A 16,479-nucleotide genomic window follows, 5' to 3' on the forward strand; every position below is an offset into this window, starting at 1 on the left:
CCTGTGTTCTTCCTGCCTCACTGCCTTTCATGTCTAAAATGGCCCCCCTTATCTTCTCACAAACTCCCAAACTGTTCTACCTACAGTCTTCTCCATTTCAGTGAATAACAACTCCATCTTTCCACTTGCCCTGCACCATAAACTTGAAAGTCATATTTAACTCATCCCATTTTCTCATACTACATTTCCAACCAGACTGAACTGGGTGTTTCTATCTCTACATTAGATCCAGACGCAGATCTCATTTTACCATCGTCATTGCTACCACCCCAGTGCAAGCCACCACACATTTCCAGGGATTAATACATAACCTCCTAACTGATTTTCCTGCTTGCACCCTTGCTCCTTTGTTCTCTACCCAGCAGTCAGAGTGATACTGTTAAGTCAGATTATCATGTTAGGTCTTTGCTGAAAACTTTCCAACAGATTCCTGTCTCAAGGTAAAAACCAACATCCTCATGTATGATATGCCCCCTCCTCATCCACAGCTTCTACAACTTCTCCTAGCTCACACCGCTTCATCACAGCAGCCTGCTTCCTGTTCCTGGAAAGCGTCAGGCAGCTTGAACCTTTTCAATGGCTCTCTTCCCTCCTTTATATAATATCACCTTCCTCGCTCACTCTCTGTAGCCATTCCGGCTAAATCCTTATCCCCTCCTTTGCTTGTTTTTCACCTTAGTATTCATCATCTTCTAATGTACTCTATACTTTTACTGATTTATTTTGTCTAGGGTCTCGTGACTTACACCAGAATGTAAGCTCTATGAAGTCAGGGATTTTTGTTTGTATTATTATTTTTTTTTACTGATGTGCTGGTACCTAGTATTGATCAATAAAGATTTGTTGGATAAATGGATGAATTTTGTTCAAGACTATACAAAGGGCAAATAGGAGTGTAAATCTCTTCAAATTCCTAAACTGTAACTTAACAATACAGTTGTCCCTTGGTATCTGCAGAGGACTGGTTCCACAACCCCTCATGGATACCAAAATTTGACGGAACTCAAGTCCCTTATATAAAATGGCACAGTATTTGTATATAACCTATGCACATCCTCCAATATACTTTAAATCATCTCTAGATTACTTATAATTCCTAATAAAATGTAAGTGCTATGTAACTAGTTGCCCATGCACAGAAAATTCAAGTTTTGCTTTTAGGAACTTTCCAGAATTAAAAAAAAAAAATTGCCATCTAAGGTTAGCTGAATCCCTGGATTCAGAACCTGCATATACGGAAGGCCAACTGTACGTATCCATACATATCAAAAGTCCTAATCACATGCTGAGGAATTTCTCTTCTAGAAGTTTATCCCTTCCCAAAGCAGGATTTCCCAAGCTAGTATAAGGGAACTATGTACTGTTCCAGAGTATTAATAGATATGTGGAAAATAAAATATTCTGAAAAGCCAACAACAACCTCTTCCAATCTGCTGTGGTTCTCAGACTTGGTTGCACACTGTAATTACCTGTGGGGCTTTAAAATTTATTGATAGCTGAACCTCACCTTCAGAGATTCTGATTTAATTGGTTTGGACTAGTTGTCCCTCTTGTCATGATATTAGGCAGCCTACGATGATCCTGAGTACTGAGATCCTTTAGTTCATTAGGGTCTGTAAGTGGTCATCCTGTTCACATCTTTGGGCTTGTATTTTTTCACATACAAAATGAAGGAGTTAGAGTACATTATCTGTATGCATTCTTCCAACTGGGATACTCTATGTTCACATGGGAAAATCTCTTATTTAGGAGATTTAGTGTATAGGAAATATTTGCTGTTTCTTCCTGGTGATTTATTGGTATATGTGTGTGTGTGCAAGTGTGTGAAAGAAGAGCACACGTATCAGCTTTATAATGCTCTAAAATAAGAAAAGGTATTTATTTTTATTATAGAGAAACTGAGATAATAAATCAAAATTTCATAAAGAGTCACCTAGCCCTCTGTTCCAATAGGTGTCAGGCATGATGTTAGGGGAAACTGTCACATACTTCTTGTAGGGCCAATTAGAGCAAGGAACAGGACCCTGAAACCAGGAGAGCTTATTTTTTAAACTGTTACTTGCATGTGTGTATATCTATATATACATATCTCTTAGTCTATTGGAGCTGCTATAATGGAATATCATAAACTGGTGGCTTGTAACAACAGAAATTGAGAATATAAATATCTCACAATTCTGGAGGCCCAGAAGTCCAAGATCAAGGCGCTGGTGGACTTGATACCTGGTGAAAGCCTGCCTCCTGGTTCACAGACATCTTTTTGTTCTGTCTTTTCATGGTGGAAGGGGCAAGGGAGTTCCTTGGGTCTTTTTTATAAGGACATGAATCCCACTTATGAGGGCTCTGCCTTCTATATCTAATCACCCACCTCTCAAAGCCCTCACCTCTAAATCCTATCACATTGGGGTTAGATTTTAACATACAAATTTTGGGGTGGATACAAACACTCAGTCTATAGCAACATAGGACACTGAGAAACATCAGCAAATAGCAAGTAATTATTTTTGAAGCATCTACGTACATAGTATGAAAAGGATATCTGATCCTATAGAAGCCTTCTTATACTCACTTTGTACATGCGATTTCTAGCATTTTCTACAATATCCTTTTAAGTATGAGCTATACGATATATATTCCAGTTAGATAAATCTTCCACCCATAAAGAAATAATTTTATTATTTCTTATAGTTTTGAGTTACATCAGTTGCCAGTAATATTTTGGTTTTTTTTTAGCTTAATAAACCATAAATTAAGGCAGCTATTTACATGTGTAGTACACTTGAAAGAACCTTTTTCGAACACAGAAGCCAAAGTCATTCATTCTGTCATTAAAAAGATAACATAGTTGAGTTGAATTAACCCATTTAAGGCTGAATTTCTTCCCAAGGGAAACTACAAAGTTATTCCTCACAAGACAACTTAACTTTCCCCACACAATTACACACTGCAGATTAGATAAAATGTTTCTGCATTTATCATTTTGAACTACGAACCTTCAAAAAAAATCCAATTACCCACTTAGATAACCAAAGAAATGCGCTTTTTAGGAAAAATAACCTGTTTGGTAGAAAAGGTCATTGTATATAACAGAGAACTGGTTTTAAATCCCAGCTTCATAACTTAGTATAAAATGATAAAATTCACTTCACATGAATTAAATATTAAGTAACATATAAATAAGTATAAAATACCTGGCACATAGCAAATGCTCAGTGTGTGTTAGCATTTATCATTATAAGAATGATTTGTGTGGTTGTAAATATTACTAAACACTATTTATGAGGCTTCTGGTTAAATCTTTTTAAGAAGATTAAGAAAAGATTTTTTTTTTTATGACCTGGCCAATTATGCTACAAAGTGGATTATCTCTGTAATGTGAGAACACTGTAGTTCTGATTAATTTTTTTTATTGTCAGTTTAACCTCATAAGATGTCTGATATCAAACAGTACTTGGCCAGGTATTTTATTGATGTTATAATAGTTTTAAATAGATGGATTTCACAAAGAAAGTGAAAATGACCTTCGGGGTCCTAGAAACCAGAACCCAGTAATGAGCAAAGGCAAGGTAGTGGGCAAACTTATGCATGAGAGTCTCATGGATGCTCTTCTGTATTGTATTGAACCTCACCAAGAATTATCTTCTTTACACAGAGCAGTGTTGTTGAGGGTCTGGGTACAAACCTCTCATCATTTCAGAATAAGTTTATGTTTGTGCTACAAAAATGAAGAAAACCCATAGAACAAGGAAGGAAGACCATGAAGTAATCTTGGGAATATAGTAAAGAATCAACAAGGTAAACTATATGATCTAACTGGCTGGGCAGAGTGATGGATCTTTGTTTGACTGAATGATAATATTAGGAAAGATTATCTTGGTGGCAATATTTGCTTTCCTAGACATCTCCTTTCTTTCTTTCTTTTTTTTTTTTTAATCACCACCCTTGAGGAGTGCTCTGGGGTAGTTGGAACCAACTGATGTGGATTGAAGAGTTCCTGCACTGCCCACACCATCTTGTTTCTCAAGACTGCCTTTAGTTTTGGCAAATTAGAAAGCACTTGTTGCCATTTCCTTTCTGAGAACTGCTGAGTTAGTAGGGAAGGAAGTGAGAGGTGTTTGGCTGAATTCTGTTCTGTGGGGGAAGGGCAGGGCTGGGCTGTTCCTCTGAACACCAGCTTCTGCTTTCGTGGGACTGCTTTCCCAACTATCTGGTTCCTCTTTATGTCAATAAAATTGGTTTGAGCAGTCCTACCTAACACCTTTTCTGGGAACAAATGACCTAGGGTTCAGGGAGTGACTAACTTTCTTTGCCCAAACTCTTGGCCACAATTCTGCTGAATGTTGTTAATTAATTGGTAATATTTTAAAGATTTTCTAAAATCTCAAAAAAAAAAAAAAGAGAGAGTCTGATTTAAGTACTGCTTCTGTGAGAATGTTTTTTTGTCTGTGTTGAAGAATATAGCTTGAGGGAAATCCAGTTGAAGCCTCAAGTCACATCAGATAATCATGATAGAATGAGAGCTTCTGATGCATATTGGGAGCCTTTGGGAGCCCTGAGACTGCATTGGTTCTGCCATTAACTGACATGTTTCATCCTTTATTTTATTTTATGCTGAAATCATACTTGTAATATTATTTTACACCATTTTCTAGCATTACATCAATATCTCTGGCACTCTGGACCTTATTTGTCCATGAATTGCAAGGTTCTGCTTCTTCAAGAATGTCTTGCTTCTCCTGCTAATGTTGTAATTATCTTTGAAACTCATTTCTTGTGCTGTAATGTATCTAAGCTGCTGCTTTGCAGATGTTTGGGAATTGGTCTGGTTGAACTAAAAATATTCAGAAAGCTTCAAGGAAAAATTAAGTTTTCTGCCACACAAATTCTCTGATACACTTCTCAACATATCTGTTACCATCTCAGAGAGTTAATTAGGTGATTCTCTAAAGCCTTACGGATATATCTTGCTGCTAATACTTTATTTCTTTAGTCTGTTTTTGACTCATAATTCCACCACTGCAATTTTAGTCTAAGAGTTACCTTTAGGCTGGAGGGCTCTGGGGTCAAGATTGCCTAGATTCAAAACCCAGCTTGTCCTTCTCTGGCTATGTGGTCTCTGGTGAATTTTATTTACCGTCTGTAAAATGGAGATAAAAGTTAGCAGTCACAACAGGATTGATGAAATGAATAAGTAATCACATCTTAAGCTATTATTGTTTCCTTTTCTTTAATCATAGAAACTAGGCGAGGGGAAATATTTATTGAGTACCTACTATTTGCTAGGGACTAGCTGGACAATTTATGAGCCCATGTAATCCTCTGTAAGTAAGGTAGGAATCCTTTTATTTTTGTATGATTAAATTATGACTAGAAAATGTAATCAACTGTCCTAAAGGTCACATAGCTAGTAAATAGTTCAAGCCCAGGTTTGTTTCTAAACTACATGCGTTTCTCACTACACCACATAAATAAAACTTTCCCCCACCTCAGCTTATGTTTCAGGGTTTCCCACTGTTGTTATATGATTGTTTCGGATGTACAAAAACAAATACAAAACTTGATAGCTCATGAAAAAAACAGGGAGGAAATGTAAATGCACATTTCTAAGTGAAAAAAGCCATTATGAAAGGCTACATACTGTATGATTTCAACTATGTGACATACTGGAAAATGAAGCCTAAAAATATTAGTGGTTGCCAAGGATGAGGGGTAAGGGAAGGATGAATAGGTGGCGCACAAGATTTTTAGGGCAATGAAACTACTCTGTATAATACTATTAATTTTGCATACGTATCATTATACATTTGTCCAAAACCATAAAATGTACAATACCAAGAACAAACCCTAAGGTAAACTAAGGATTTTGCATAATAATATGTTAATGTTGTTCATCAACTGTAACAAACATACCACTCTGGGGGAGACATTGATAATGGGAAGAGGTCACGCATGTGTGGGGATAGAGAGCATATGGGAAATTTCTGTACCTTCCTCTCTTAGTTTTGCTGTAGACATAAAACTGCTCTAAAAACAGACTATTAATAAAATGAACGTAGAGAAGAAAAGCAAAATGGGGAGTGTAATCTGAGAGGAGCAAGAAAAAATAGTTAAGTTTGCAAAGGAATTTAACTTCTTGTTTATCTGCCTAGTATTACAGAGTGAAAAGCACCAAGGCTAGGTCACTTGTGTTTGTGTCCTGCTTGCTCATAAAGTTGCTGAGTGACCTTCAGCAAGCCACCTCACAGTTCCTGCTCTCAATAAGCTTAAAATGAGGCAGTAGAGTGGAACTCTTTTGCCCTCTGGTCTTAAAATTCCAGCCTCGCTGCTAAGGACCCATCCCTACCTTTTATTTTCTTTCAACCAGACCAGCCACACTTGCTTGAACCTTGTTCTTCCTCTCCTGCATACTTTTTGACGTACCCACTGCGTTCTAAAACACAGCAACCGTTCTCCTTGACCGCGAAACTAAAAAGCAGGGGCGAAGGACTGAAATCTGAGGGACAATATGCAAGAAAACCAGAAACTGGACAGTGAGTAGTAGAAGCCTGAAAAAGGAAGACTAGGCAGGGCAAAATAGACGCCGCGCGGCGACGGCGGAAGCAGGAGGAGAATGGGTCGGAGTTCAGAGCCGATTGGACGGCTGAGAGGGCGGGGTCCGCACTGACAGCCCAGGGGAGGAGCTAAGGAGGCTGAGCGGGCGTCGTCTGCTTGTTTCCGCCCCTTGGCTGCCCCTTTCCAGAGCCTAGAGGGCGGAGCGTCGGGCGTGCCCGACGCCGTGTGTCGTAACAAGGGGGCGGGGCGACGCGGGGGTCCAGCCGGTGCGCGGGCGCATTCTGCAGTCGCTGTTTGGGACGCTGGGTGCGCGGAAGCTTGGTCTCTGCTCTGGCTTCGCAGTCAAAGCCTGTTCCCTCCCTGGAGCTCGGGACAGGCTGGGCACGCGCCCCTGTGTGTGTGTGTGTATGTGTGTGTGTGTGTGTGAGAGGACTCAGGGCAGAGGCATCTTCTCGCTGCCTTTTTTTCTTCCTTTTATCCAAAGAAGGGGCAGTTCTCACGCTTGCCTTCCTGTCGCCTGGTTGGGAGCGGGGTCGGGGTGCGGAGTGGTTCGTGTTTTTTTCTTTTAAACTTGTCAGCGCTTTTTTCCCCCAGTTTTTTTCGGCTCAGTGTCTTCTGAGCTGGTTTCCTCCGTCCCTGACTAACCTCTTTCTGCCCCTTCTCTTGCCATCCTCGCCCAAGGTCGCCCCTCCGCCCTCGCACCTGGCCCAGGGGGGTGGTGGGAAGCTTTGTCCGGCTCCCTGCCCACTCGAGTCTCCGCATCGTAGCCGCACCTGCCTCATTATGAACGGGGTCAACGACCCCCCTCTTTTTATAAAAGATATTAAGCCCGGACTGAAAAACTTAAATGTCGTCTTTATTGTCTTGGAGATAGGTAAGTGGGGTCCACAGCCCACACCGCCGCCCGCAGTGCGTCCCGGGGCCAGAGGGAAGGGCGCTGCCGCCGCTAGCCGGGGGCTCCCCTCCCCCTTCCCTACCTTCTCTCTCCCCTCCCCCATCCACGTGGCTCCGTTGGCCCCTGCTGGGGCTGTAGCCTACCTGCGGGCGAGAACCCGGGGCTCGATCTCTTCCCACCTTTCAGACGCCTTTTGATCCCGGAGGAGGAGTTAGCTTTTTGGAAGTACTCATTTTCTAATACACCCCTCCCCCTTTTGATTTTTTAAATCCCCACAGGACGCGTGACCAAAACCAAAGACGGCCATGAAGTGAGATCATGCAAAGTAGCAGATAAAACGGGCAGCATCACTATTTCCGTGTGGGATGAAATCGGAGGTCTCATTCAGCCGGGGGATATTATTCGGTTGACCAGAGGGTAGGTGTTCATAAAGGGGTTGGGGAAGGGGTTGAGAGTGTCTCCTAAGTAGAAGTCTGGGAAATCGAAATTGACTGACGCCCAGGACCGTGGCAAGTTCTAAAGTTTCGTGTTGTTTTTCCTCGGGGCCACTCCGAGAAGTTTTGAGCCCCCTTCGATGTTAACCTCAGTTGGTGGACAGCATTGGTTTGTAACACCTAAGCCTTTAAAAGCAATTTCAACTGAGAATCTAAACAACCCCACCCTCAGTTTACAGATTTTTAAATACTGTTCAGGGATTATTGAGTCTTTTTAATAGATTGTTAAAAATCAAGTTAATACAGCTGTCACTTAGTTTTTTCCAACCTTTTTTCCCTTTTAATGACTTGATGTCTTGCCAGTATTTTATTTGTACTCATTTAGACAGTGTGGATGTAAATTGAGGTTGTAGTTGGAGAATTTAGCAGTTTTGTGGTGTATCGAATTTGTACATGGATGTGAAAGAGGAGAGGTTTACAGTATCTGTAAGGCACATTCTGGAAAATGATTTCTTATGACTACTGCTGTAAGGGCAATGTTGTACAAAAACCAAAATGATATGCAGAAAATGTTTGGCAGAAAGATGTCAATGATACTTCTATCCAAAAGAGTTAGTGGGCAGATTGGCTTTTAAAAATAGTTTAGTGCAACCTTTTAAAAATTTATCCAGTCTTTTTCTTAGGAAGATTAAAATATGAGAAAGGGATCTTAAAAGCAGATTTTGGAAGCTTTGTGGTTAATAGAATTATAATAATTTATTGCTCATAGTTATAGGAAAAGTGAGTGGAGATTGATGTTGGCCTAGTAGATAGCATCTCAAAGTGTTGGATCACCCTGAAAGTAGGAACGTAGAGCCCTTTGATATTATCTTACAGGTCTTACCACATCTTCAGGAAGTGAGGCAGAGTATTATCAAAGAAGGAAGTGAGAGTCAGGACCTAAACATTTATTCCTGTACACTGACTCACTATGACACCAGTAGTGTTTTTTAAACCACATCTTTAACTTGCACAAAAGAGAATTCCTACCTGGGAGGGTATGTGAGAAATAGCATAATTAAAGATTTTTGGCAGCCAGAGTATCTCATCCATTGCATTAAAATTTATTTTATGCACTGTAAACAGCATCTTATTTCAGTTATTTCAAATTTTGTAGTCATGGAAGATACATAGACATGTTCATCAAAAAAAAAATGGAAGAACTAAGTTCAGTAGCCATAGCTGGTCTGTAGGATTTTTAAGGAGCATAGTGACCAAGGCGTATAATTCAAAGGGAAATTCAAAACCAAAGAAACTATTTTCTAACTTCGGTTAGAAGTCGGTGTGATCTGGAAGTTATTAAACTTTTTGACCTTCCTTCTCTGTAAAATGGGGATAATTATGCCTTACTTACTAAAGTAACACATCCAGCATAGTCTGACCCCTTGGAAGGCCCTTAATTTCTGGTTGAATCCAAGAAAAGTAGCTTTTGAAGAAAGGCATACCTCTCAATAATGGTAATTTGAATATTGCAAACATTTATTTCATACCTGAACTAAGTGAAAGTTAAATGTTTTAGGTCTAGTAACTTCAAATTTTCTCTCAGAATAGGTATTTTTACTTTAGTAAGGGGGAATATTCATGCACTGTCTCGTAAGTCAGTTTTTGTGTAACTTGAACATGGTGAATGGAGACTTTAGTGAATAATTCTTTTTTTTTTTTTGTCTTTTTGCCTTTTTCTGGCGCTGCTCCCGCGGCTTATGGAGGTTCCCAGGTGAGGGGTCTAATCAGAGCTGTAGCCACCGGCCTACACCACAGCCACAGACAGCAATGTGGGATCCGAGCCAAGTCTGCAACCTACACCACAGCTCATGGCAATGCCGGATCCTTAACCCACTGAGCAAGGCCAGGGATCGAACCCGCAACCTCATGGTTCCTAGTCGGATTCGTTAACCACTGCGCCATGATGGGAACTCCTAGTAAATAATTCTAATTGAAGAGAACTATGTATTGTGAAACTAGTAAATTTTTATTAACCTATGTTAAAAGATGAAATATCACTATACATAGTTAAATAATATTTAGTTATAATTTATGATTCTAAATCATGCAGTCACCATAGCAGTTGTACAAAGAACCACCAAAAACCACCCGTTGGACTTATTTTATAATACTCATTATTTTACATTTTTCTCAGATTTGTGTATAGGATTATGTTATCTAATGAGGCTGTCTACATTCAGAATTGTTTAGTGTAAATAATCGTTAAGCCAAGTTGGTGCTAAAAATTGCAAATTTGGAAAAACATATAGGTGAAAGATTTGTGATCTTAGTTTTTTTTAGCCCCTTGATTAAATTTTACTAAATTTTCGGTAGCTTAGGAATGACACATAATAGCCTTTGTGTTTTATGGAGGCAAAGGAAAAATTATTTTATCAATATCTTATAGACCAAGTAAATCATTGTAAAAGTAAACACTAGGGTATTGATTTTATATGTCCTGTGATTGAAAAGTAATTGTGGCTTGAATCTCTGCAATTTGCAAGTTCTCCCTATGTTAATTTACTAAAGTTGTGATCTTTGGAGAATAACAGCTTTGCAAAAAAGACATATTTTCTAGGGTTAATTATTATTTAGATAATTATGTCAAAATTTGGAGGTAGCATTTTCTTCATGTTATTCCTCAGTAAATAACAAATCAGTCAAAATTAGCTTAATTGTGTTTGATTTACTATGATAGAAACAGGGTTCGATTCCTCACCTGCACCCCAATGCAAAAAATGCGGTTTAAAGATTTATTTGATTTAAGTAGGAGGAAATATACATATTTCTATAGAACTCACATTTCTTTTCTTTCTAGGTATGCATCCATGTGGAAAGGATGTCTGACACTTTATACTGGAAGGGGTGGAGAACTTCAAAAAATTGGGGAGTAAGTATTAAGATGCATTTCATATAATTGAAAAAATTACAAATAATATCTACAGAGTAACTGGTAGGTATAAATTATAAACCTCTTCCTTGGCTTTTTTTGACTGATAAATAGAATACCAGCAGCAGCTTAACTATAAAAATAACTTTGCATGTATGAGCTAGTTTAACAGCTATCAATACTGTTTCCTGTGGTTGAGAATGTCAGTTTTTCCTGGCAAAGAGCATTAAGCAGCTGCACTTGAGGCAATCCCCAAAGGGACCATTTCTTTAGGCTTCAGGAATGTATATTTTGCAGAAGTCACAAGTGCCATTTGAAGTAAGTTCTGTCTTCTAGTGAATTGTCACTTAAGCTGGGTATGGGTTTTAGGCCCTAAGTTTAATTTTTCTTTTTCTCTGTTTATGGGTGAATATGTACCCATATGTAAAAGGACTTGCAGCAATGACAACTGAAGTCCTGTATTTATCCACAGTCTAGGTACCGTACAGGCAGCCGCAATGCGAGCTTCCATAAACTACTACCCTGGTAATCTCCACCCTGACTTGGAGGAACCATCCTCTCTAGGGGTGTAAAGGTAATTCAGCCTCCATGCTGGCCTAGACATTTGGATGTACTCATAAGTATGGTGTAGGCAATGAGCCAAATCATTAAGTCCATTCACTTTGGTTAATGCCTAAGACATCTACTTAATGCCCATCAAATTAGAGGGGATCTAAAGAGAGAAGCCACAAATGGCACCAATAAAAAAATGAAATAAAGGAAATATCTCTTCTACACTGCAGGGATAAGATACTTTACGAAAAATAAGCAATTTTGCTAGCTTTTAAAGATCAGAAACATAACACTTTGCCTTCACTTGGAGGAAAATTAGGATTCACTTTTGTTCATATTTACAGTAGTATTAGAGCAGTGTATTATGAGAGGTCTTATTGTCAATATTACAGAAAGATCTAGGATCCTGTCCCAGCCTGCATGTATAGATAAGTATTTATAATAGTGGAGGTCATTCAGTACTTTGTGACTTTGTCAAGGTTAGTCTAGGATTTACCAAAACTGGTTCTAACTTATTTGTGGGGTGAGGAGCTAAGGAAGTTTTTATGTGTAATGTTAATTACTATACACCATAGTCAACTGACAAGCATTGGGATAAACTGTTGATAGCCAGTTGTCTTTATTCATGCCTGCAGAATCCACTTTTAACCTTGAATGGTTATCTTTGCAGATTCTCAGTGATTGGTCAAAGAGGGACTGGATGAGAGTGTGTGAGTGGATCAGTGCAAATCCATCACCACTGCTGGAAAAATCACTCTGGAACCCTAAACATGGTTCAGTGGCATCAGCCTCTGGAAAAACAGAACAAATATATGTTTTTGTGTTCTTGATCTTTGACTTTTTTTTTTTTGCAGTACAGAAAAAGAATTAAAATACAAAATAGTTTTAAACAATGTAGACCACCAAACATTGGTTTTGGTTTTTTTTTTTTTTTTTAATGAAATAAGCGTTTAGGAAGCTTTTGTTGTAAGTGAATAGAGTTAGCATGTAGCTGTTTGGTTAATTCATTTGACATCTAAATTCTTCATTCTTAAAAAGTTATGCATGTTATGTAAAGTTATTTTGTTTCAGAAATCATTCAAATTGTTCTTTATTGTCTTTCAGATTTTGTATGGTTTATTCAGAAGTGCCAAATTTCAGTGAACCTAACCCAGATTATCGAGGACAACAAAACAAAGGGGTAATTAGTCCAAATGCATTATCTATTTTTATGAAAAGGATAATTTTTGACATATACTATAATTCTGTGGCTAGGTTGCCAAGCCATCATATCCTGAGTATAATGAAGATAATTTTGAAAAGAATCTTTTAAGAGTTTTTTCTATTCTATATATTTTATTACTCTATCGGTATCAGTAGTATCATATATTAAATGTAGACTAAATCCGTAGTCCTTCGTATCTATGGATTATACAACCAACCAAGATGGTATTAGTTGAATTCACTGATGCAGAACCCTGCTATACAGAAGGCTGACTGTAGTGTGCCATTTTATACAAAGGACTTGAATAACTTCGGATTTTGGTATTGCTGGGATGGGGTGGGGGTTCCAAAACCAGTCCGCCTGGGATACTATGCCATTTAGCAGTCTAGCACTTTTGAAGAGTGGGGAGTAATAGCAGGAAATATAGTAAGGTGTAACAAGCTATGAAGGGTCTGGGAACATTCCCGGATATTTTAACATTGAAAGGACTTGGATAAATCTTTTTAAAAATGGTTGAAAATTTTTAAAAAGATGGATACAACATATTGTTATAATATACATTTTTTTAAAAAAAACCTTCATTTGATTAAATTTTTTTTTACAGGCACATAGTGAACAGAAGAATAATTCTGTGAATAGTAATATGGGTACAGGTACATTTGGACCAGTGGGTAAGATTTATATGTATGTATATATATATATATATTTGTGATCAGGTATAACAATAAAGGGAATATATCTTATGAGAAATTTAGAGGAAAAAATGTCATTAGGCACACTAAAAGGGAATTAGCGTGAAAGAAAGAATTCTCAAATAACTGATTTTCTAGAAAGTAGATATCCTGTTAAGCTAGTTTATTGAGCACATCCTATATTTAAACATTTGGGCCAGTTAGCAGGAATGCAGTGATGAACACTGGCTAATAATCAGAAATCTAAGTTTTGGTGATGTGTTACGTTATTTTTCCACTAATTTTTTTTTTTTTTTTTTTTTTTTTTACGAAATTTCTGTAATCTAGTTATTAAAATAGATGCAGAATAACTGGTATTTTTGTGTCCTGCAAGCACTTTAATCTTCAGACCAATAGCTCACCTTAAGTTTTCACATGCTGATAGCTGCCTCTTTAAAAGATTGGGCTTTACCCCTTAAATGCCCTCAAAAGTCAGTGGTTCTTACATCCTTGTTAAAGGTCTTTTAAAGGCTTTATCCTTAAAGACCAGAGAAAAAGTCTTGTGATTGAAGTTCATTAGAGTGGCTGAAGTTTTACTTGATCTGTTAGCTACATGTTTGGTACAGCTGATGGTCATCATGCTGTGGGAAATTTTGCCTTTTTTCCTTTAAAAGGGTAAAATTACATTGTCTCTTTTGAAACATTGTTAATCTTTTTTGAACTAAATGCCAATATGTATATACTATTTTGCCTTTTCGCTTTTTCTTTTTTCCTTATAGTGTAGATAGTGCATTATCTATGCTTTTTTTCTTTATTAATTTCTCATTCTGTTGCCTAAGGTGCTCTTTATTCCGGCTATTAATACAAGTATCAAGTTGATATATTTACAGTAATTATACATTTGGAAAAACCTAATACTCACAGTGAGTTTTTTCCAGTAGTTTATTTTGTTTTATTTAGTCTTTTTTTTTGGTCTTTTGTTCGTTCCCTAATGTTACTTCTAAGCATTAATAGCATGTGTAAGAAGTTCAAATAGATGTACTTCTATATATCAGTATTTGAAAATGGTAATGATTTTTTATATTCTTTTTTTAGGAAACGGGGTTCAGTCTGGCTCAGAAGCAAGGGGATGCCAGTTTTCATATGCTGGTAGAAGCAATGGCCGGGGACCTATAAATCCACAACTACCAGGAGCAGCTAATAATCAGACAGTCATGACCACAATAAGTAATGGCAGGGACCCTAGAAGAGCCTTTAAAAGATGACCTATGCCAAATATTCACATGTAGTTTTTAAACTACGTGCCCTACTTGAACACTTACTGCACTTTTATTTATCGTTAACTGTGAAAACTGTCCTTTATTGGTTTCCTTGTACATTTTTGGTTTGTTAACAGGAGTGGTTTGTTTTTTATAGCAAAACTATTAAGCTGCTCAAGTCTCCTATTGAAGAATGGGAACACTCTGAAGAATAGGGGCATTTATTTTTAGAGCAAAAAGATCTTTGGATAACCTCTAAAAGACTTGCACCCATTTCATGGGTGAATTACTTAAGACATCAGCATTTTAGCCTCTATGAGTCTGTCGTCTGTATAAATTTTGTAATATTTAAAATAAGGCTTAGTGGGAGATGCTCTTTTGTCTTAAATTCAGATAATTGCCAACTAAGCAATAACCACCAAAAAAAACAAACACTTGGTCAATGCTAACAGCAGTTTTTGAGTGTTTGTGACTCCAGGAATGATTGAATTATTCATTGAGTGACTGCCATTAAGATTTTTGAAGAACTAAATCATCCTAAACTCTTGTTTTATTACCAAAAAATATATTCTTTACCAGAATTAAGAAATGGAATGTGATCTGTATTATAATAAGAAATGAGAAGAAAGCTACGTTTACTTTATTTTGGGGTAGTCCTATTAATATTTACCAGCTTTGTGCATTACACTGAATGAAAATTTAAAGCTGAGGCCTTGAATGTGTATTTTTTGAAACTACCATGTCAGATACTAAAATTTAAGGGGGTTATAAAGTCATAATAAACATTGACCTAATTATTTTTCCAAATTATGGTAGATAAATATTATGGTGAAAGCAATTCATGTTGAATTCATGTGGAAATATGCAATCTTAATTAATAGGATCCTAGGTACAGAAACTCCGCCTGGAGTGAAAATCCTAGGTTCTTACTTTATTTTATTTGAAGGATGTGTCTGTGTGTTTATTGTCAAAGTTACTGAACGCAGTTCACAAAGCCTTATCAGCAAAAGTTAAATGGCTCTCTCAAGAAGCGAATACAGCTTTATTTAGAAATGTAAAGGTAGAATTTATTTATGTGTTGTAAATGGTCTCCAGTTCCACTTTTTACTGTAGGGTGGATAACTGGTAAATTTTTCCTTTGTTAGAATTAAACTCTTCTTTGACATTATCTCTTGAATAAAACTTGCGTTAATGTTAACAGACCTACCTTATTTTTGCTCTTTTTTTGGTTTTTAGAGCTGCACCTGCAGCATAGGGAAGTTCCCAGGCTAGGAGTCAAATCTGAGCTACAGCTACTGGCCTACACCACAGCCACAGCAACGTGAGATCCAAGCCATGTCTGTGACCTACACCACAGCCCAGGCAACACTGGATCCTTAACCCACTGAGTGAGGCCAGGGATGGAACCCACATCCTCATGGATACTAGTTAGATTTGTTTCTGCTGTGCCACAACAGGAACTCCCTATTTTTTTCCTCTTTTAATGATTTACAGTGGAGAGCCGTATATTTTGCTGTAATGGTAATGATGACTTCAACTGGTGACTGCTTAGCTCTGTATTTGTCACTTAAGTCTTTTTTTCCCCCAACTAAAACCACCAAATAATTTAGTAGGCTTTTTTTTCTGAAAATGCCGTAGCATTTGAATATAAAAATTACTGCTAGATGTTTATTTGCTCTAATCCAGTGCATCTAACAAGTATTTCAGTACATGCCACATGTTAAGCACCGTGTGGATAGTGCTAAGGGGTAGATGAAATAATGAATAATCTCAAGAAACTTATTTATAGTACTTCAATAACTGGGGTTATATATTACAGAAATAAGTTTTTCCTTTATTCATATATTGATGATTATAATAGTTAATGTGTCTTTTAGGCCAGTATTAAGATGTTCGTAGAATTACAGATGTTTGGAATTTTAAAAAATACTGCAAATCAGTACATTTTTTAAAAATCTAAGTGGTAGGAGCACTAGCACTAAGTTATTTATGGGAGAGTAT

At 37.5% G+C, this 16,479-nt stretch overlaps 1 protein-coding gene and 1 long non-coding RNA gene across 10 annotated transcripts in view; one reads left to right on the top strand and one right to left on the bottom strand.

Moving 5' to 3' along the window:
* LOC100516649 overlaps positions 1–6,704 on the bottom strand; it is a 104,704-nt gene extending 98,000 nt beyond the window's left edge. For all 9 annotated transcript variants that reach the window (XR_002339369.1, XR_002339371.1, XR_002339370.1 and 6 more), the window contains exons 1-2: positions 6,344–6,704; positions 5,041–5,137 (exon numbers count right to left, since the gene is read on the bottom strand). This is a non-coding gene — a long non-coding RNA (uncharacterized LOC100516649). The remainder of the gene's footprint in view (positions 1–5,040; positions 5,138–6,343) is intronic.
* On the top strand, positions 6,839–15,063 carry NABP1 (nucleic acid binding protein 1). Its single transcript, NM_001244491.1, is given in 6 exon segments — positions 6,839–7,426; positions 7,726–7,864; positions 10,721–10,792; positions 12,449–12,524; positions 13,153–13,219; positions 14,315–15,063. Coding segments are annotated over 6 exon segments (615 nt in total). The 5' UTR covers positions 6,839–7,335; the 3' UTR covers positions 14,485–15,063.

Source organism: Sus scrofa, chromosome 15 (assembly GCF_000003025.6).
Source record: "Sus scrofa isolate TJ Tabasco breed Duroc chromosome 15, Sscrofa11.1, whole genome shotgun sequence".
In the NCBI taxonomy this organism is placed as follows: Eukaryota; Metazoa; Chordata; class Mammalia; order Artiodactyla; family Suidae; genus Sus; species Sus scrofa.